This window comes from Cricetulus griseus, assembly GCF_003668045.3.
Source record: "Cricetulus griseus strain 17A/GY chromosome 1 unlocalized genomic scaffold, alternate assembly CriGri-PICRH-1.0 chr1_1, whole genome shotgun sequence".
NCBI lineage: Eukaryota > Metazoa > Chordata > Mammalia > Rodentia > Cricetidae > Cricetulus > Cricetulus griseus.
In genome coordinates this window covers 188,310,434-188,331,700 of record NW_023276807.1, presented here as the reverse complement: position 1 = coordinate 188,331,700, position 21,267 = coordinate 188,310,434, and the positions used below count along the sequence as shown (strand labels likewise).

Below are 21,267 nucleotides of genomic sequence, written 5' to 3'. Positions count from 1 at the left end.
ATCTTTAGAGATACACTCATCCTCATTTTGTAGCTAGGAATCAAACCAGTGAAGGGGACTGTTCTAAGGAGAGACAAAGGACCTAAGTTCTATGTTATTGAAGCTGGTCAGGCAGAGCCCAAGCAAAGGCACAAACAATCCACAAGTTGGGTTGCAACTTACCTCGTTCCACCTCACATTCAGGGGAGGAGGCCCCACTGCATTCACTTCGAGGGCCCAGTATTGGAAACATCATTCCAAATTCAGACAGGGACACAGGGCTGGGCAGATCCAAGCTGCCGGGTCTTGCCACTGCAGGGAACTGGTCAGGAATTTCAGATGGACTTGTTGGTCCTGAACTAAAGCTGGATACAGACTGGGTTTCTGAGTCATCTTCAGACACTAAGTTGCTACAGTTGTCGTCTTCAAAGGCTTCGGAAGCCACTATGGTGAGAGAGAACATCAGTCACATGGAGTCTGCTAAGTAGTACCCCAGTTCCTAAAGGCTTGCTCTCTGCGGGCAGGCAGTCCCACAGCATGGAGTCGGCAGGACCTACAACCTTCCTGAGCCTTCTTCTGACCAGCCTCCAGAGCATTTGAAAGGAAGCAGCAGCTAGCTCCTGTGCAAAGTTTGTGTTCTAGAGGAATTTAACTCCTGCTCTAATTCTGTGCCAGCAAGTGCTACCTAGATAAAGGACAGCTAGGGATGGCTAGGGCAGAGTGCGTGTCTAGTATATACAAAGGCCTGGTTTCCATCCCCAGCACTGAAGGAAAGGGAAGACAGATAAATTTAGACACTAGCCCTTTGAAATGTGTCCTACACAGAGGCAATCTTACAGTGAAGACTGAAGGTCTTCCTTCTGGCGTAAGCAGCAAGAGCTGTTGGAATGTCTGTAGTATCTTCTGATCTCACGAGATGCCCTTAACTGTTTGCAACAAAGAACATTCATTTTCAATGCTCTGACTGTGCCTGAATCTGTGGACCAGAATAACCAAGGCACAGAGACATACCATCTTGTTTTCAGAGCCTCTCAGACTGCATTCTCGCTTCTAAAATCCTTCCTAGTTCCCTTTACACCTATGGCATCTTTAAAAATGGCCTCTAGCATTCCTGAGAGGATTGTTCTAAGTACTATACTGCTTCAGACAGACTGAATGAATTCAGATCCTAACTCCACTGTTGACTGTGTGGCCTTGTCAAGCAACTTGACTGCTCAAATGCTCTATGGACAGGATTAATGAAGTGATGTATAAAGTAACTCACTCATAGCCACTGATTACATTATAGTTTCATTTCCCTTCAACCTGGCAACTCAGCATTTGTTGATGGCTTTCAAGAATTGCTGAGGATGGGGCTTGAAATGGCTCAGTGGTTAAGAGCACCTGCTGCTCCTCCAGAGGACCCAGGTTTGATTCCCAACATACGCATAGAAGCTCACAAATGCCTGCAATTCCAGAGCATCTGACATCTTCTAACACAAGGCAAGCATGTGGTATACATAGATACACATGTAGGAAAAACACTCATACACAAATTATTTTTAAAGATAATACTAATAAGGAAAAACAAAAAAGAATGTCTGAAGACAGGGCCTAAAAGAGCCACAATGGATTATTCCACAAGAAAAGAAAAGAAAAGTTGTGAAGTGTTGAGTGTCACAGTGTAGTTTTCTTGATAAACAGAAATTAGGTCAGTCCTCTATCCTATCTGCACAGGATATGCCTGGACAGAAGAGACCCATGTGGTCAGACCCCAGGGAGACCTGCCAGCTGTCACTTCTCACAACCCTCCTTACCATAGGAGACACTGTCCCCGTCACAAAGCTGAAGCAGCTAACACATGAAGGCCCACTAGCCCATGTGCAGTGGTAAAGTGGGGTCACAATCAAATCTGGGTCCCAAGTCCCTTTTAAATCTGTCCTCAGAACTTCAAGTCTTGAATGTTGTAATATGTACTTAGACTATTTAAGAGGGGTGGAGGTGGAACACTTTCCAAACTTACTTGACCACAGAATGCTAACATTCAGTAGCAAGCCAATGAACACAGTGTCCCACAAAACATGAGAAACCATCAAACAGCCTGCAGGGTTGCCAAACTCTGCAATTCTTTTTTTTTTTTAAGATTTTAAATATTTATTATGTATACAACATTCTGCTTCCATGTATATCTGCACACCAGAAGAGGGCAGAAGATCTCATAACAGATGGTTGTGAGCCACCATGTGGTTGCTGGGAATTGAACTCAGGACCTCTGGAAGAGCAGTCAGTGATCTTAACCTCTGAGCCATCTCTCCAGCCCCCAACTCTCCAATTCTTAAGTGATGGACAAAGGATAGGGACTGTGGGATAAGATAGCCCTGAAAGCAGATCACACATGCTTGTGTGATCCCTGCTGGAGAGACTCACCAGAAATGGCATCAGGCTCAGGTTTGCTCCCAGGCAGGTTCTCCACTGATGTGATGCTGCCCTCAGCCCCCACGCCACAGCCCCGAGGACCCATGGCATTGGAACGTCGCCGCTCATGTATCTCATCTGAGATCCTCTCCAGGCTCTTCAGGGCTGCCTTATACTCGCCTTTGGCCAGGGCCAGCTTGGCCTGAAGGTCATCCACTGTTTTCTTCAGTTGCTAATTGAAAGATGGAGGGCCTGGTAAGTCAAAGTGGCTCTGCATATCCCCATTGAGAGAGGGGTTTCACATGATTACAGCATAGAACTTCCTAAAACGCCTGACATGATCATGATGGCCTTAAGGAGGATCCAGTTACTTTCATCATGGCTACCCATTCACTATAAAGAAAATCATTACATCTCAACACCAGTCCGTGTGACAGACAAGAACATGCAGAAATGGTTATTAATAGAATGTAGCCCTCAGAGAAGGAACAATAGATACATCAAGTCCTGAAGCCTCCTCACTTGGTCCCAGACAGAAGTTCTTGGCCCCCGTATCTGAATTGTCTGTAGGGCCACTTACAATGCAGACTGCTGACCCAACCCCCAAAGATTCTGACAGTAGGGTGGAGAGCCTGGGAACTGTACTACGAAAAAGTTTCCAGGACTGCTTATCTTGGGAGCTCACACTGAGACCTAGTAAGTTAGTGCAATTCAGCGAGCAAGTGGCAATAGCTCCAGACAACACCCAAGACTATCTGAAAACTAAAGTCTAGGAATACGTTTCTCCATTCTCTCACAGCACATTGTGTCATCTGAAGGCCTGCTATACCACACTAAAGTTGAGTTTTGAGTGTGAGAAGGGGTGGAGAACAAAACGGTGGCAAATCCAAGGTCACACATACCTCGAGCTGCACGTAGTACTTTGCCTTGAGCTCAAAATAAGGCCTGCAAAAGACAGGAAGAAAATGTAAGAATAGGATTGCATGGTGAACTCCTGTAGATACACCCACTTAAGCTAGTCGGGCCATTCAGGATTTAGGCCACGGCAGTTCCAAAGATACCAGCAGAGCTACTGGCTCACCTAAGGCTTCAGTAGATACATAAGTTCAGTAGTCACCTCACTCCCGTCTCAAGATTTTGGAAACCTTGCATCCTGGTTTGTTTTACTCTAGGAAGACTGCTTGGATCTACTGACCAATAAAAAAGATGGGCTGAGGAACAGGTGCTAAAAACATTCCCTCTGCTGAGACCAACTATGGAAGGAAGCAATACCACTCGCTGTCAGCTGGGTATAGCAGGGCTGCCATGTCTTCAACCTCAAGTCAGTCCTCTTGTACAGGTGATCAAGGGTAGGTTAGTCAGTGAAACAATCAGGCAAGGAAAAAGTCAAGTCCCCCAAACTCTGGGTCAGACAGAAGAGCTGGCACTTTGTAGCAGCTTTAGTGTCTGAGCTGTTTCTCCTCTGTCAAATTTTCCTTAGTCCTGCATCTGTAATTGCTGATGACAACACATTGCAGGACCTCTTTGGTGCATAAGGAAAATCTGAGATGTGGGCATAAGCTCCTTTTAGTGGCCAAACAGAGTGGATATCAGCCCAGCCAAGGTGTAGAGAAAAGTATGGTGGGTGTATGAGATGTCCAAGTAAAAGAAATGTGAACATGAATGTCAAAGATGGAGAACAAGGGAAGGGAGTGTGACCAAGGCAACAGGAAGGAGGAGTGGACCTACCAGAGCCCCAGAAGCCATTCTATGGAAGGCACAGACTGGCATCTAGTTTCACAGGCAGGCAAGAGTCATCCAAAGTTATCTTGACAGGTTGGCAGAGTGTGGCCACAGGGAGTTTGTTTCCTCAATGATGAGTGGGCAGGTCAAGTGAGAGAGAAGTGTACAGAGGGCACCAGGGTCTTCAAACTCCATGTATTCACACCAAACAAAGCAAGCAGCATGAAAGGCTTCTCCCTCAGCCATGGGGGAGGGGAGGGATTTCCAGGAGCCCTCACCACCTCTCCCAGCTGTGTCTCCCCAGAAGGTCACATATATCTACTGAATGGCAGTAACAAACATGAACATTGTCTATAGATGCATGTGAACATGAGGGAGCAGGCAGAAATCAGAGGACAAGTCCAGGAGAAGATACGGGGCAGTACAGAGAAGAGGACCAACCTCATCCTTTAGTAACTTCTTACTTACCTGGCATGTTCTCTCACCTGAACACAGGCTCTCTGTCAAGCTTCTAGCTGCCCAGTCCCAGGAGGAGCAGACAATAGCACCTACTTTCTGTCCCAGTTCTGACTCACTGTTGGGTCCTCTCTCTTGGAGGCCCAGTGAATGAAGCAGGGACCCTGTCTCTCCAGTCATGTTTTCCCACTATAATTGTTACTTTGTCAACATACAGAGGGATACTAGGGAGAAGAGCTTAGGGAAAGCGCCACTGATCAATCTTGTAGCATTTCATCAGCTCTTGATCCACAGAGACCATGAATGACAAGCAGAACTCACTCCTACTATGCTGACAGGTGAACTGAGGGGCAGGGCCTTGTCCAGTCCACACCATCAGCTACAAAGCTGGAAGTACAAGCCGAGTTCCCCCAAGCATAGCCTACAGCCAGATAATGGTTTGCTTTGGAAATTCCTTTTTTTCTGTGAAAGTCATGAAAGTCGTATCTGGAGCAATTCTCCTGCCTCCTGCCAGCACCCCTGCCAGAGCCTACCTATATAAAGTGCTTGCTTAGGCAGTCCCTCAGTGAAAGTAGGTAAAAGGTGGAGCAGATGCAGACAAGAGCCACTCCCATCTAGGGAAGGATGTGCCCAGACTTACTTGGACTTGTTGATGGCTCGCTTGAGTTTCTTCTCCAGCTGCCGCATACGGCCCATGGCAGCATTGTACCTGGCTGCTGTCTCCTTGTGTACCAGTTCACTCCTTGTCTTGGTCTGCTCAGCCTCCATGACCTTTCAAACAACAGCAAAGACCAGCCTGGTCAAGCCCAGAACAGCTCCCTGCTGGCATACTGCTTATACTCATGTCATTTAAAAAACAAGAGGAGGTTCCTTGGGTAAATCTACAGGAAGATTAAGATTAAATGTCAATAAAACAGGATCCGCTTTCTTTCTGATATATATTGAAAAAGCCTGCCAGATAACATACCCAAGTTGTCTACAGCAATGACTGGGAAATAAAACCAAAAAGTAAAAATCTTGAGAAATTTATGAAATACCCAGATTCAACCAATATCTATTTTCTTCTGCATGGGCCTGCAGAATCTGGGAGAACCCTGGGGCCAGCCTGATGGACAGGCAAATGGCCAAATGGCCACATTAAAATGAAAAAGACCAAAACTAGGCATGATGGCAGAAAAGCCAGTGGGTAGCCTTTCCCAAAGGTCCTGAAGTTAGCTAGGCACAGAAAAGTCCAGAACACAAAAGGGTCAGACTTCACATTTAATCAGTTATAATTAAAACGAAGTTGTTCATATTAGAGTTTGAGGTCTGCAAAAATCTGCCATCAAGAGAAAGGCAGAGTTCTGGTGGGAACATGGCATTAAACCTACTGATAAGGCAACAGCAAGAGTCCTGAGCGCCCCAAACTGAAGAGAGCCATGACAGTGTTGGTCTTCCCTGTCTTTAATGAAGCATCAGAGTAAGGCCTGACCTGAGAGAACTGTGAGGACAGCTACTGACCCTGTCTTCTACATACAGCCACACTATACTGCAGAACCAGAGGATCGGCAACAGACGAAGTGAGACCAGGTCACGGGGTCAGTCTCTGTTAACCCAAGGGGAGGGGTGGGAAGGGGTATGGTCCTTGGCTACTCTCCTAGACCCTGGCAGGACACCTGTAGAGAGCTCTGTCTATGGTGTCTGTGACGAGGGTAGAGAAGTTCATGGAAAGATCACTGGCATTCTCTGTCGTCCAGTCAGCCCTGGTTCAGTAATGACCCCAAGATTGGTTCGATCAAGGAAAGAAACAGGACTGGCTGGCATCATAAGCACCCAGCAGAAGTGACTGGTGAAGTGGAGACCCCAGGATATTGGAGATGCTAGAACTATGGAACAACCACCAAGGAGGGACCAGATATAGAGTGGAGGTAGCCTGAGTCTATGAGACAAGCTGTGGGTGCAAAGGCTGGAGAGGTGGGGCTGTCCAGGCTCTCTGGATCACATTATGAGTGAGTTCCAGATACTGGACAGAGACTACAGAATTCAGTTTATACTGCTGGATGTTGGGTTTTTCTTTGACTTGATTATATATTCCCTTTGAAGAAAGTATTTAACTTTTTTTTTCAGAAACCCACAGTTAAGAGACTTTGAACTTTTTGTGCTGAATATTTTGACAGTGAGACTTTAAAAATGTTTTTAGATGTGTTTTATTATTTTATGTGAGTGTTTTGCCTGCATGTATGTCTGTGTACCACACGAGTGCCTGTTACCTGTAGAAGCCAGAGGAGGGTGTTGGATCCCCTGGAATTGGAGTTACAGGCAGTTATAAGCCAACAGGTGGGCACTGGGAATACAACCTGAGTTCTCTGGAAAAACAGCCAGTACTCTTTACTGCTGAGTCCATCTCTCCAGCCCAGGGGACTTTGCAATGTTTGGCTGTAATTTATCGTTTTTGAGACAGGGTCTTATCGTGTAGCTCTGGCTGGCCTGGAACTCAATTTGTAGGGCCAGCTGACCTTGAATTTTCAAAGATCCCTCTATCTCAACCTCCTGACTGCTAGGATGAAAGGTTATGCACCACATGTCTGGCTCTAGCCTGTATTTTATATTGTGATATTAATAAGAGGTCTCAGGAACATGGTTTAATAGTGATGTGTTCATGTATCAAGCTGACAAGGGGCCAACAGTGCTGGTTAATTTTTGTCAGCTTGACTTAAGAGGGAGTCACTCCTTCCTACAGATTGCCCTGTAGACTAAGCTGTGGGCCATTTTTTTTTTTTTGATTAATGATGAAGTCCAATTACTTGAATCCAAATTATTAGGAGCTTGTATAACATAGTAATTTCCTCTTTTATCAGGTCAAGCCACTGCCATGATAATATTTTTATGCTTGTGGAATAATTATGCTTTCACCTTATTACAATATGTGTGTTTTATAAAGGTATAATTTCTAAGGAAAAGAGGAGAGAAAAGAGGCTACAGAGAGACAGCATGCTGACTAAAGTGACTACCACTCCTCGGGAGTTAGAAGAATCCTTCCCTTTTTTATTCCAACACAAATATTTCACAATGAAACAAAACACACTAAAAGTATCTCGTGCTTGACACTTGGGGAAACAGCAGTAATTCCAGTCTAGTCTTGAATCTTAAGCGTTAAATGAGTTTTATTATTATTATTATTATTATTATTATTATTATTATTATTATTATTATTGGTTTTTCGAGACAGGGTTTCTCTGTATAACAGTTCTGGCTGTCCAGAAACTCACTTGGCAGAACAGGCTGGCTTTAAACTTACAGAGATCTTGCCTCTGCCTCCTGAGTACTGGGATTAAAGGCACACACCACCCCTAGGCTGGGCTTTTAATGAATTATTGGCCTAATTTTTACAAAAACTGAAAACCCCATGCTTCTCAGACAACACTTCAGAAGTGATTTGTTCTTTTACAGGGAGTTCTGTATGTATGGAAACAAATGGATCCACTTGAAGTAGACACAACTGAAAAGCTGCTGAACAGAAAGTGTCTCCTGGGAGAAGCAAGCTCTCCCCATCTGTACATAGGCCCTCATTCCACCTCAGCTCCCAGGCTGCAAACAAGCAAAGGCTGTTTAAACTTAAGCACCCAAATGCCCCAAGCAGGTGGCTACACTGCCGGTAATGCCTTCAAAGGTGACACACATTTTGCCTCACCCTATACTATTTGCCTTATCACTACACTTATTCTTTGTCTGCATCTCGCCTCTCCACCTACACAACCTCCAGCTCTGGAAAGATACCCCCACCACTACACACAGAGCTTCCTGCCCAGTGGCCACCCAGCATGTCACCTTGGTACACTGCCTAGGCAACCAAGGAGCTCCTCCAGCTGTAGCCTAGAATCAGGCATAGCCATGTGCAGTGATGGGGGCAGGAAGGCAGGCGTGACAGGGAGGCAAGGTTGGGGCCCAGGGACAGAAGCTCCCCCCCAGGGAAATGTGGGCCAGCATGGGGCAACAGAGATGGAGCCACAGAGGAATGCCTTCCCTGGGCCACCCCTGGCTCCTGGAGGCTCCCGTTGGTCAGGTATTTAGTCCAGACTTGGGATCCTTGTTCCCATCTCTACAAGGTGCTCTTTTGTTTTACTGCCACCACCACTCTCACACTTCAGAGCCACTTACACCGGTCAGGTACCTACTGTGGCAAAGAACAAGAAGCCAAACCTGGAGTTAACAGCCTAGCAGGGTATGAATGCTCCCGCTGCAATATGGATTATTCGAAGCAGTGTGGGGTCCAGGCAGCTGGCCTAGCTCTGGCCACTCAGCAGAGCTGTGATAGCAGAGGCAGCATTTGGAGAGGGGTCTTGAGTATGTCGCATTTCGGGTAGTTGGTGGGAGTCAGTATGTAGCTGGTTTGGGTTTCATTATTTGAGATGTCTGTATTCTCCGTGTATCCCCATACCATCTGGAACATGGTACAGGTATCCCATGTACCACCATGCCCGGCTTGGACGAAACACTTCTAACAGGCTACAGCTTTCTTCTGCATCCCTATGTCCCATTTGCCACTGCCATGGCATGACCACACAGGACACACACAAGATGGGCAATGGTGCTCAGCTCTCCATGCCCTTCTTTGAGCTAGAAGGCCTAAGGTGAACTTAGCTCAAGGAAACAACTGTCTTAGATGAAAGAGGTCTTCTCCTTCATTCAGGTGGTTTAAAATATTCTTCCAACATGGGCCTTGTCCTGGGGGCTCATCCACAGCCTCTCTCTAACCTGAAACATCCATCCAGGCGGAAAGGGGCTTTCCCATCTCCTCACAGCCTCACTGAATAGCTCCAGGTTGTTTCCTCTACACTAAGGAGGGGGCATAAGATGGCCCTTGACCTCTTCAAGCAGTCTTCCAGGCAGAGACTCTTCTTCCATCCCAGCCTTCACAGCCATCCTGGAAGCCTGAGGAGAGGCTGGCCACGTCCTATCCTGTCCTCTCCAGGGGCCCCTGCTGCCAGCTCATCAACAAGGACTGCCTTCCTGTGTCCAAGCCACATTTCCCTCTCCCTCCATCTGGTCCTCTGAGCAGACATCAGGAAAGCCAATTCCTCTCTGCCAGGCTGCCAGCACTCCTGTCTCAGAGAATTGAAAGCCATTGCCTTCCCCAAAAGACTGCTTCAATATCAAAGCAGTCAAGTGCTGGAGATGTCTCTGCCGCCAAACCTCCCTCTGGTGCTGAGGAACTGCAGACACAGCCATGCACCCCAAGGGAGGTTGCTCAGCTGCAGGCTTGGCAGGGATACTGGAACCACTTGCTGTTTGCCAGCACCTAGCCGAGAACTGTCCCCATGGCCTGTCTATGATGTTACATGTGACCACTAGAGAATATCGGGACTCCTAAGATCTAGGGTGTTAGCTTCTGCTAAAGCTTCAAGTACGGCCATCTAATGTTATAAGAAGCTCCATTCCCCTAATGAAACAGGCTTTCTGGCATCTCCATAAGTCAGCCAGTCTCTGCCTGGCCTTCTGCTAGGGCAGCCCCAGCATGCTAGCCCCACGAGGTCTGGGAAACAGTCCACATGAGTCCCATTGGGAGAAATGCTCACTTCAGAGGGTCACAGTCACTCATGCTATTTCAGAGCCAAACATGAGCATCAGGACTGCAGGAAGGATTGGGTCTACATTACCCTGCAGGCTGAGGCTCTGTATAGGGTAGTGAGGTAGGGGAAAGGTCATGGTCTGGAGAGCACTTTTATATTTTTTTCTCCCCTATTACCAGGGATGGATTTGACTTCTTATGGACTAAGGGCATGCACTTGTTGTACTACCAAGCTACTTGTTCCAAGATGAGGATCATTTCTCACCAGTTCAAGGAGATTCATCCTGGCTATGCAACCATGATAGACCAAGGAAAAGGAACTGCCACACATGCTAGGAAGGCCTGGCTCGTGACCCACAACTCCCCACCGATTCACACAGGTTGCTGCCACCACACCACATGAACCAGATGCCTAGGTCCTTTGTTTTGGTGGCCAAAGGGTACACATCAGGGGGCCAATGGGCCACTGTGAAGCCCCAACTGACCTGAGGGAGTCTGAAGCTATCTTGTAAAGGTCCACAGACTGTTTTATGCAGACCCCAGAACACTGTTTCCAAAGACTAAGCATGTGGTGCCTTGTGGACAGTGTGAGGGTCTCAGGAGGCCTCTCTGTGGGCAGCTATCCACTACCATTAGCCCCATGACTAAAATGTGGATTTTTTTTTTTTTTTATAGATTTTGCTTATTATGTATACTACATTCTGCCTCCACATATGCCTGCACGTCAGAAGAGAGCACCAGATCTCATAAGGGATGGTTGTGAGCCACCATGTGGTTGCTGGGAATTGAACTCAGGACCTCTGGAAGAGCAGTCAGTGCTCTTAACCTCTGAGCCATCTCTCCAGCCCTAAAATGTGGATTTTCTGATTTCATAGTAACAGATGCAGTGGTTTCTTTCTCGGTTAGCCTTGATCCCCCTGTCTGGCATTATAGGCATACACCACCATAAGCAGGCTCATTTGGTGATTTCTGAAATGGCCTCTTACCTGCTGCTACAGGTCTACAGCTTTGGAGGGCAAGAGATTCAAAAGGAAAGGCAGGCCTGTGGCTGGTTTAGGTTTGTCTACATCTGACCCAGTAAGAATTTTCTCAGCCTCGCTGGGTCTACAAGCATCATGGCCACTAGGGGGCAGGAAGCTCACGGCCACAAAGCCACAGGCATCTGTCTACAGCCCCAGGGAGAGTTGGTATGAAGTCAAGTCAGATCTGCCTCCTGAAGTCATTTGTATGTCAGGCTTTTCTAAAGATACTCAAGGCCATCTTTAATCATCAGAAACCCCAGGACTTGAGCAACTGTGGCAGGTGACACGGACAGGGGAGCAGCCATTGGCACTGACTCCTGGACTTCTTTTTTAGCCTCACAGACAGCCTTCCTGTCATTCACTGAAACCAAAACTACAGTCTGTGCCCAGGGACTGTAGCTCATCTGCTTGCCCTTCTACACTCCTCTGGCCTTATGGGAGGACAGGCTGGCACCCAGGGGACCAAGAATCAGAAGAACCAGAGCTGTACCTGGCAGAAGCGAGCAGCATCCAGGAATATTCTGTGACCCCAGCAAACCCAAGTCCACAGTATCAAACTGTGGCCCTACTTGCTAGAGTAGCAATGTCACCAGTGAGGTGATATTGTGGGCTTAAGGGAACAGTGCTGCAGGACCAGTGCCCTTTACACAAGGGCCCCAAGGGGGTGGGGATGTAGATCAGTGTTGCAGTGCTTGTCTCCAATGTGAAAGGTCCTGGGTTCAATGCCTAGCACAGGAAGATTCTGCCTACTTGTCAGTTTAAGAGGAGACAGCCCTCTCAGAGCCAGAAAGTCAGATACCACACATGCCAGCCTTGACTCTGGACTTCCTGGCTTCCAGATTGTGAGAAAAAAAGATCTCTGCATAGGAGCCAACCAGTTTATGGTATTTTGTTTAGTAGCTTACCTAGACCAAGACAATTATCACTTCCAATTTCGAGCAATAGAGGAAGTCCTGGGAGCAGGTAAAGAGCCAAATAATGGTGACATAAATCCCACTTGCAACCACTCCCAGCTACCACTGTCTACTACATACTACTCCCCAGACCCCAACTTCACCTGAGAGGTCCTGCTTGACTGAGTGCCCACTTGACTCTGGGCTAGGCACTTCACCCACCAACATACACACCCAAGGGCAGGTTGAGAATGTTAACGGGACTTCCACAGGGGTGGGAGGTAGGGTTGGTCCTTCTGGTGTACTGGGAGCTGACCTTGGGAGAGTATCCTGGTCCCTCTGGGAAATTAGACTCCACTGCCAAGACATTCAGAGACCATGTGAACCAGACAAGTTTCAGGCAATATAGAGAAAGATTATTCTCACATGTCACTGGGAGACTGTCATGCCTGAGTGTGGCTTAAAGTCAGGGCAGCCAAAAGACTACACCCATGACCTTTACAGGAGGCACTGTATGCAACCCAGAAACCTGTCTCTACTCCTGTGGGGAGCCAAAGAATATACAGCATACAGGCCGGGTACCCACGACCAGCATCCACACTATCACTCCTACCCTTTGAGTAGCATGATTCAGCATCTCCTGCCAAGCAGAGTCAAACTGTCGTTTGTCATCCTCCAGCAGCCGCTGCTCAGCCAGGGAGATGGTCTCCTTGGCAGCACGGAGCACCTCAGTGGCCCTCTGGAAGTCCTGTGTGGCTTTCTGAGCTTCCAGCTGAGCCTGTTGAGAGAGAAGGTCTTTGTGAGGCCTGAGACAAAGACCAGGAGTCCCTGGGGCCCATCACCACCACCCTCAGAGACGAGTCACAGGTCCTTCATACATGGGACAGGGTAACAGGTGGCTGATGGCTGAGTGGAACCCAGAGAGGTGAGCATACAGTCTTCACAGTCTGAAGCTCAACAGATAAGTAAATGCATGGGTCTTGCATCTGCCATGGCAATGGCTAAGCCAGTTGTAGCCATTCTCCAACACCCTGGCTCAGGAACAGAGCGCTGGCAGGCGCAGCAGTCCTGGGCACCTTCCCTGCACATGGAACCAAAAGTGCCTCAGAAACCATAGCTATGGGACTTCATGCTACAGATGAGGCACAGAAGCTGATAAACAGCCTCTCCTGAGATTCCAAAGCTGGTCAGAAGCAAGGCTTCAGGCAAACACCCCACATGAGTGAGTGCCACCTAGCATAGCCACTGGCTCAGTCCACACTAGCTGCAGAGACAGGCCACGTGTGGCAGTGGCCAGGCCTGGGACCTATTACCAAAACAACCCTGCTTTCAGGAAGACATTGTTAACACAAACTGCAGCTGTCCTCATAGCACGTGTGATGATGCTTGTGTGTAGATGTGTATATGTGTGTGTACATGTGTATGTGTACATGTGTCTATGTGTGTGTGCATGTGTACATGCTGAGAAGCCTAAGGTTAATCTTGGAGCCTTGTGACAAGGTTTCTCACTGGCCTGAAATTCACCTGTTAAGCTAGGCGGCCAGCCAGTGAGCCCCAGGAATCCATTCATCCCTCCAGTGCTGGGATTACAAGCCCATACCACCATGCCTGGCTTTCTTATATGGGTTCTAGGTATTGAGAGGTCAGGCCCTGCTGCTTGTACAATGAGCACTTTAGTGGCTGAACAATCTCAGGCCAAATGTGGTTAACAAGAAATGAATGCAAACCTCTCTTGTGGCCTGGAGAGAGCTCAGTGGTTAATGTGCTTGCTACACAAGCAAGAGGACTAGAGGTTCAGATCCCCAAAGCTCACATAAATGCTGGGGAGGTGTGGCAGCTGCCACAGCTCAGAAATGAAGACAGCAGATCCTTGAAACAAACTGGTTAGAGAGAGTAGCTATATCTCAGAACTCTGGGTTTGATTGAGACCCTGTCTCCAAAAATAAGGTAGACAACTGAGTGAGGGAATTCCTGATACCCATACACATGCACATGTACCCACACATTCATGAATACCTGCTCATGTGTGTGCCACACGTGAATATACAAACACACATGTATATACACCACACACATTCACATGAAAAGAAAAAAATACCTCATTTCAAAGGCTCAGTACAAAAAATGTAAATTATCCCATTAGCCATTTTTCTGATCAGTGATGAGATATTTGAGATATACTAGACTACTTTGGTGATGTGACTGTGTGACTGCATCAGAAACAGGGCTGGGGAGATGGGTTGGTGGGAAAGGCGCTTGGTGTACAAGTGTAAGGACCTAAGTTTGGGTCCCCAGATCCCACATAAAGCCAGATCCAGTAGCACACATCTATAATCCCAGCACTCCACGGCAAGACAGGAGATGTTGGAGACAGGAGGCTCCCCAGAAGCTCACAGGCCAGCTGTTAGCCTGGGGAGCTCGGGACAAAATGAGACCATCTCAAACAAGGTAAAAGGCAAGCGAGAGCCGACACCTGAGGCCGTCCTCCAACCTCCACTCACTGTAGAAAGAAAGCAGCACACACTACAGGCACCACTCTCCCTGGGCTCACCTCCAATTTCCTACCAGAGCCAAGGGCAGGCCACTGCTACAAGTGCTAATTTGCCACAGTCCCCACCCGGCCCTGCCCCCACCCAGTCAACAGGGTCCCTGGGCCAATTACAGAAGCCCTGATGGGACACTAACAGGACAGCCCTTGGGACTTAGGAGGGGAACAACAGGGCTCCACCCTTCCCCAGAGAAAGTCTCATATGACTTAGAGGAATCTTCACATAGCCTGAAGGTACTTTGCAAAGAAAATGAAGGGGAAAAGAAACCGAGACTACAGCGACTACAGAGACTACAGCGCAGCAACCCCGGGGGAGAAACAGCTCGGTGACCCATGGTGACCCATGATGACATTCCCTGGTCAGCCCTGCCTGCGCACACCCACAATCCCAGCCCTCAGACCAGAGATCCACTCAGGAGACTGAGAGCCACCTGTGGCTGGAGTGCACAAATCTATGCTTCCAGGTTGTGCACGAGGGCATGAGAAGGGGGACTTGCTTCCCATAAGAGGAAGGATTCCTAAAGGAAGGTCCTGAAGAGAGGCCTGAAGGGCAGGGAGGAGCTGCAGCTCAGGTGAAGGAGACCAGGGAGCACTTGTGGTCAGAGAGAGCATTTGAGACTCTGGACTTATGAGACAGGGGCTGTAGGATGTCTGTAATGCTGAAAGTAAGCATTTGTTTTGTTTGGCTGGGCTTTTTTTTTTTTTTTTTTTTTTTTTTCAGACAGGGTTTCTCTGTGTAACAGCTCTGGCTGTCCTGAAACTCACTTTGTAGATCAGGCTGGCTTTGAACTCTCAAAGATCTACCTGTCACTGCCTCTCAAGCGCTGGGATTAAAGGTGTGTACTACCTGTCAAGGAACACTTTTAAAAAGCCAGCCTGGGCTATACAACAAGATCTTGTCTCAAAAAATAAAATAAAAATACAAGCCTTAATGAATACCTACCTACCAGCCAACTACATCCACTGGGGTAGCCTACGCCACACAGGGATAGAGATGCACACCCTCTCTAGAACTGACCAGCCATTGAAAGACAGACATGACTTTCCCTCCCCAGCTGAGCCTACCCAGTCTTCCTTCTCCCAGGACAGACAGCCCGTGGGCCTCCATCTCTCCAGACAGGTTCAAGAAAGGGTAAACTGTGACCCGTCCCTCCAACCTCATTCTACCCACAGCTTTGCACCAGCTCTAAGACACAGGAATTCATCCCCTCAAACCCTAACATTCTCTAAAGTGGGGTCTCGGCCCCTTCTTTCATTTGTTTGTTTACTTTAGTTTTTGAGCTATCTTTCTTTGAGGTTGGGGTCAAACTCAAGGCAATCCTCCTGCCTCACTCTCCTGAAGTCTGGGATTACAAAGATGAGTCAAATCACTCTTATTTTTAAGGTCTCATTAGACAGCATTGGCTGGCCTGGAACTTGCCATGTAGACTAGGTCAGCCCTTGAACTTGCCACAATCCTCCTGTCTCTGCCTCCCCACTACACCCGGCCTTTGTGGTTTGTTATTTTGTTTGTGGTGTGTGTGTGTGTGTGTGTGTGTGTGTGTGTGTGTGTGTGTGTGTGTGTGTGTGTGTGTGTGTGTGTGGTATGTGTACATGTGTGTTCATTTGCTACAAGTTTTTTTGTTTTTTGTTTTGTTTTGTTTTGTTTGTTTTTTCGAGACAGGGTTTCTCTGTGTAGCTTTGGAGCCTATCCTGGCACTCAGGCTGGCCCTTAACTCATAGAGATCTGCCTGCCTCTAAAGGCATGCACCACCAACGCCTGACATTTTTTTTTTCTGCCCAGTATGGGTGCTGGGAATTGAACCCAGGTCTTCTTCAGGAGTGATATATACTCTTAACCACTGAGCTATCTCTCCAGACCTGCTTGTGCTCATTTGCATTGAAAGCCTGACAATGGTGTCTTCTTCAATGGCTCTCTACATTATACAGTGAGGCAGGATCTCTCAGGTGAACCCAGAGCTTATCAGTTCAGCTAGTTTGACTTCCCAGCTTCTTCCAGGGTTCTCTGTCCCTTTCCAGGAACCAGGATTACAAACAGGCTGCCACACCCACCCAACAGTTACATGGGTGACAGGGGTCCTAACTGCAGTCCTCACACTTGAATAACAAGTACTCTACTCTTTGAGCCACCTCCCAGACCTGTGTTTATTTATTTATTCATTTAATTTTGAGACAGGCCTAGACCAGCCTCATGAAGAATGAATTTGAGGGCTGGAGAGAACTCAGTGGTTAAGTGCACTTATTGCTCCAGCAGATGACGAGGGGAAGTCAGCTGCCAGCACTCCTCAGGTCAGGTGCCTTACAGTCACCTGTGACTCCAGCTCCTGGGGACCCAGCACCCTCTTACACACACACACACACACACACACACACACACACACACACACACACAGGCAAAAGGGGAATCTTCAAAAAAGAATGGTCATGAGCTCCAGTGAGCACATGGTGGGAGTCCAGAGAGACTCCCCACCAGACAATGTCTCTGCAGGACTTCTAGCCTCCAGAATAAGTCTGCTGCTTAAAGGCTTTGTCTATGGCACTTTGGTACAGCAATGTGACGAAGTGAGGTGCTGCATAAGGAACACCTAGAAGGTAAAAGCAGCTGTGGATACATGTGGGGACTTCAGAGGTGCACAGTGGAGACCACCTTTCATAAAACATCCCTCTCTCCCTTGCTCTCTCTGACAGGGAGTGTCATGTAGTCCAGGAAGACCTCCAACTTACTACATAGCTAGGGTGTGACTACCTGATCCTTCTACCTACAGTGGGGTTATGGGCATGCACACCACACCAAGGGCTACTCACATCCACTTCCTAAAACTATACACACAGGACAAATAAGGCAGGCACAGGAGAGAAGGAACACTCTACGGCTCACTGGCCAGCAAGAAACAGAAACATGTGATTCCACATCTGTTAAATGCTTCTTGGAGACTCTGCTCCAGAACACAGAGGCCAGCCTCTAAATATGGGACCCCAGGTAGGTTAGGAAAATGGGCACATTCACAAGGAACTCTCGTGTGAAGCCAGCCATGAACTGTGAGAGAGGTGAAGTACTCAAGAGTGTGAGGGAAGAGGTCAGTTACTAAAATATCTTAGCATAGATTTCTCATGTGTTGGATCTCAGGCCATGCCATTAGAATCATCCAAGAGCTACTGCCTGAATTTGAGATTCAACTTGAGAGAGCATCCCAGGTATAGCAAAGAACTTCAAACAGCAGAAGCCAATTTTGCTAAATTGGTTTGCTCTGCTGAGTTAACCAGAGAGTTAATCACAGAGAAAGCTGATTATCTAGTTCGTTCATCCATCCATCCATTCATCCATCCTGTGGATGGAACCCAGGAGCTCACACATGTCAGGCAAATGCTCTTCACCATTGTATGAAAGATGACACCCAGAGATCCTTGATACAACTAATGAAATTCAGCCTTTGAAGCACAAAAGCCCCAGACCCTGTTATTACCATATGGTCTGACTAAGGGCTTTTGGCTCTGGCTCCGAGGTGTTGCTCAGGCCATGCAGTGGTTAACTCAGCAGAGCAAACCAATGAGTAAACTGGAGAGGTGAGGCTTGCGTCTAAGAGTACCACTGGGGCAGATGCACAGCTCTGTTTGGGCTATAAGATGCACACAGGAAAAGACTGAAATACCTCCACGACTCAGGGATGTGGACAGAGTTCACGGAAATAGCCATGGGGAGAATTTTTAAAGGCTGCTCATGAATGAGCTGGGTAGGTGACCCTCATTGCACACCAGCCCTAGTCAGGTGTGACTGTAAAGCACTTGAAAATGTATGAACATTCTACAAAATGTCATGGATGGGGTGGGTGTGAAAAGTAGAAGAGGCTGCCAAAAAGCAACAAGCAGGGTATCCATGCAGTCCGTAATCACTCTCTGAAGGGCATCCAAACATTTGTATTGACTACACCAAAGGTCCGGGTATAATGAGGGCTACAGGCCACCCAGTCTAGACCCCTCACTTTTCTAAGGAAGGCTATGGGCAGTCCCTCCCTGGATCATGAGGTATCAGCTGACAGGGTGTTTCTGACACTGACAATATGGGTGGATGGTTGGGTAATATATTGTCAACAGTATAGGACAAAAATGGTGACACAGCAACTCAGCCTGAATCAGCATGTCAGCCTATTTCAACTTCCTTCTCGGGCTCATACCTCTACGCAATGACTAGCAACTTATACCAATGCCAGCCACGTGCAGCAGGGCCTCTAGGAACAACACATTCCCGACCACACTCTTCCTGTGGCTACAGGGACACAACAGATGCCAACTTCTCCCCGCCCACCCTCTCCAGAAGGGTGTACCCACAGTCCTACTGGGGCTTCCTCCCACACTTGCTGTGCTGTAGCAGTGAGAGGCCCATCTGCTATGGGGCTGCTGATGGCAGAAGTCCTGGACCAGGCAATGTGGCAGGGGCATGCGGTAGGGGACAGACAGCAGTGACTGTTCTTCCTGGGCCCTACACACGCTAGACAAGAATGAACTAGATTCTATACCTATAGACTACACACCACCCTCTGGTTTGTGCAGTTCAGCAGGACTGAACCTCGGTCCCACACATCCACTCATGACTTGGCCTGCTACTATGCCATCTGCAGGAGAGGCATCTGGCTTCAGAGTCTGAAAGACACAGATGAATCTGAGAATACAATCATCCTTCCCTCCACTGGGGAACAAAATGCAGACTCAGGGCATAGAAGTGACTGAATCATCCATCACCCAACACTCCAAGGTGGTGGAGTGTTTGTTGACTTACACCAGAGGGGATGCTGGATGCTAACTAGGGGAAGGCCACTCACTCCATCATTATACCTCATTGGCAGCTAAGAAGCTGGTGCTGATAGGAGCAGAGGTATAGATAAGGAACTAGGGTGGGTTAGGGCTGCAGCTCGGTGACTAGAATGTACAAGACCCTAGGGTCATCACAGAAGGGGCATGAGGAAAGAAAAGAAAAACAACCGGGGATAGAAGGAGGGAGGGGATGGGGGAAAGAGATACTTAGAGAGAGAGGGAGGGAGACAGAGATGTAAGTATCTGCCATGCAAACCTGATGACCTGGGTTCAATCCTAGAACCCCCATAGATAGAAGTGACTCCACAAAATTGTTCTCTGACCACCACACCAATGCTATGGTATACACATGCACACCATACATTTTAATAATAATAATAATAATAATAATAATAATAATAAATAGTAGTAGTAGTAATAAAACAAAAAGAGGCACTTTAGCCTCTAAAAGAAAACAGAACTAGGAAGCTGGAACTGGAAACAGTGTCTCTTCCCACCCTGGGCCTTGGTCTCAGTCAAGGACCTGGAAACATTAGGAGTTCTGACCCCACCTCCTCCTCTCCTTCCTCTCCACCAATGAACCTTCTGCTCTAGCCTGCAGGCATAGCCTTCTGGAGGGACTGTGAGGAAAGGTACCCATACTTCCAACCATCCCCAATAAAAACAAACAGCCCCCCTGTGGCGTCCCAGTTCCCCAGGGTTCCCAGCTCTTAACCAGCATGTTAACAAAAGACACATTGCAGTGCCTTGCACAGAACTGGCATTGATGGCTAGGACAATTGGGTCACTATGAGGCAGGAGGCTGTGTCCAGAGATATGGGAGAACAGGGTACATTCCTGGTACCGACAAAGACCACTGTCTTGGGCCTGCAACCTTGAACAAGTGGCTCCCCGTCTCCAGCTGGAATGCCAAGGCCTCTGATAAGACCCAGGAAGCCTTACAGTATCTAAACACAGCATTACCTCGGGGAACCACAGATGTGTTCTGCAAGGCAGAGGCCGGCTAAGGAGCATGCATCAGGGGACACCACTGAGCTTAGGCTGTTTTGTTTTCTAAGAGATTTGTTGTGTGTTTGTGTTGCGTGGACATGCATGAATGTGAATATATGTGTGTACCTGTGATCATACGGATGCCAGACAGGATACTGGACACCTTACAGCTAGAGTTACAGTTATTTGCAGAATGCTCAGTTTGTTATGTAGGTGTTGTGATCCAAACTTTGGCTCTCATGGCTGAGCAAGTTCTCTTAACTGCTGAGCCAGGCATTTTCCCCCGCTTACATCTTCCATCGCCTCCCTCAATTCCTCCCAGGCTGTTACCACATCTCTACTCACCCAACTCCATATACTTTCTCTCCTAAAAATGAAACAAAAAAAATCAAAACGAAAACAAAACATGTGCTCCCACGACACACACAAACCATGGAGTGTTTTGTGTTGGCCAACTACTCCTACACATGAGGTCTGCCCTGCAGTGTGGTTGATATACCCACCAGTACACTCTATTAGAGAAGACTGATTTTTCTTTCCCAGAAGTATCAATAGGACTATTTACTCTGGGGAAGATAATGGCCAATAACTTTTTAAGAGTCATAAGAAAGAAGATAGAATAACTAACAGGAGTCCAGTATTCTGTAGTCAATCAAGAACACACAGAAGATGGGACATTTGAAGTGGGTTTTAAAGGGTGAATAGGAGTCCCCTAGGATGGTGAGGGGGGTAGGGTTGTGTTTCCTATTGAAGGAATGGCAGGTATAAGAATATGGAGTAGGTGGTGAACTCTGTGGCTTACTGAGTGGAGGGGAGGCAGGACCTGTGTGGTAGCTATGTTGGGGTAGCTATTAGGCAGAGAGAAAGTGCCAGAAATCACCAGATATGCACATTACAAAAAGTACC

At 47.7% G+C, this 21,267-nt stretch overlaps 1 protein-coding gene across 1 annotated transcript in view; it reads right to left on the bottom strand.

The window, feature by feature from the left end:
- Positions 1-21,267, bottom strand: part of Sh3bp5 (SH3 domain binding protein 5) — a 65,574-nt gene that overhangs the window by 1,669 nt on the left and 42,638 nt on the right. The window contains exons 4-8 of the mRNA XM_027389524.2: positions 12,628-12,792; positions 5,192-5,322; positions 3,276-3,318; positions 2,386-2,605; positions 163-423 (exon numbers count right to left, since the gene is read on the bottom strand). Of these exons, the coding sequence (XP_027245325.1) occupies positions 163-423; positions 2,386-2,605; positions 3,276-3,318; positions 5,192-5,322; positions 12,628-12,792 (820 nt within the window). The remainder of the gene's footprint in view (positions 1-162; positions 424-2,385; positions 2,606-3,275; positions 3,319-5,191; positions 5,323-12,627; positions 12,793-21,267) is intronic.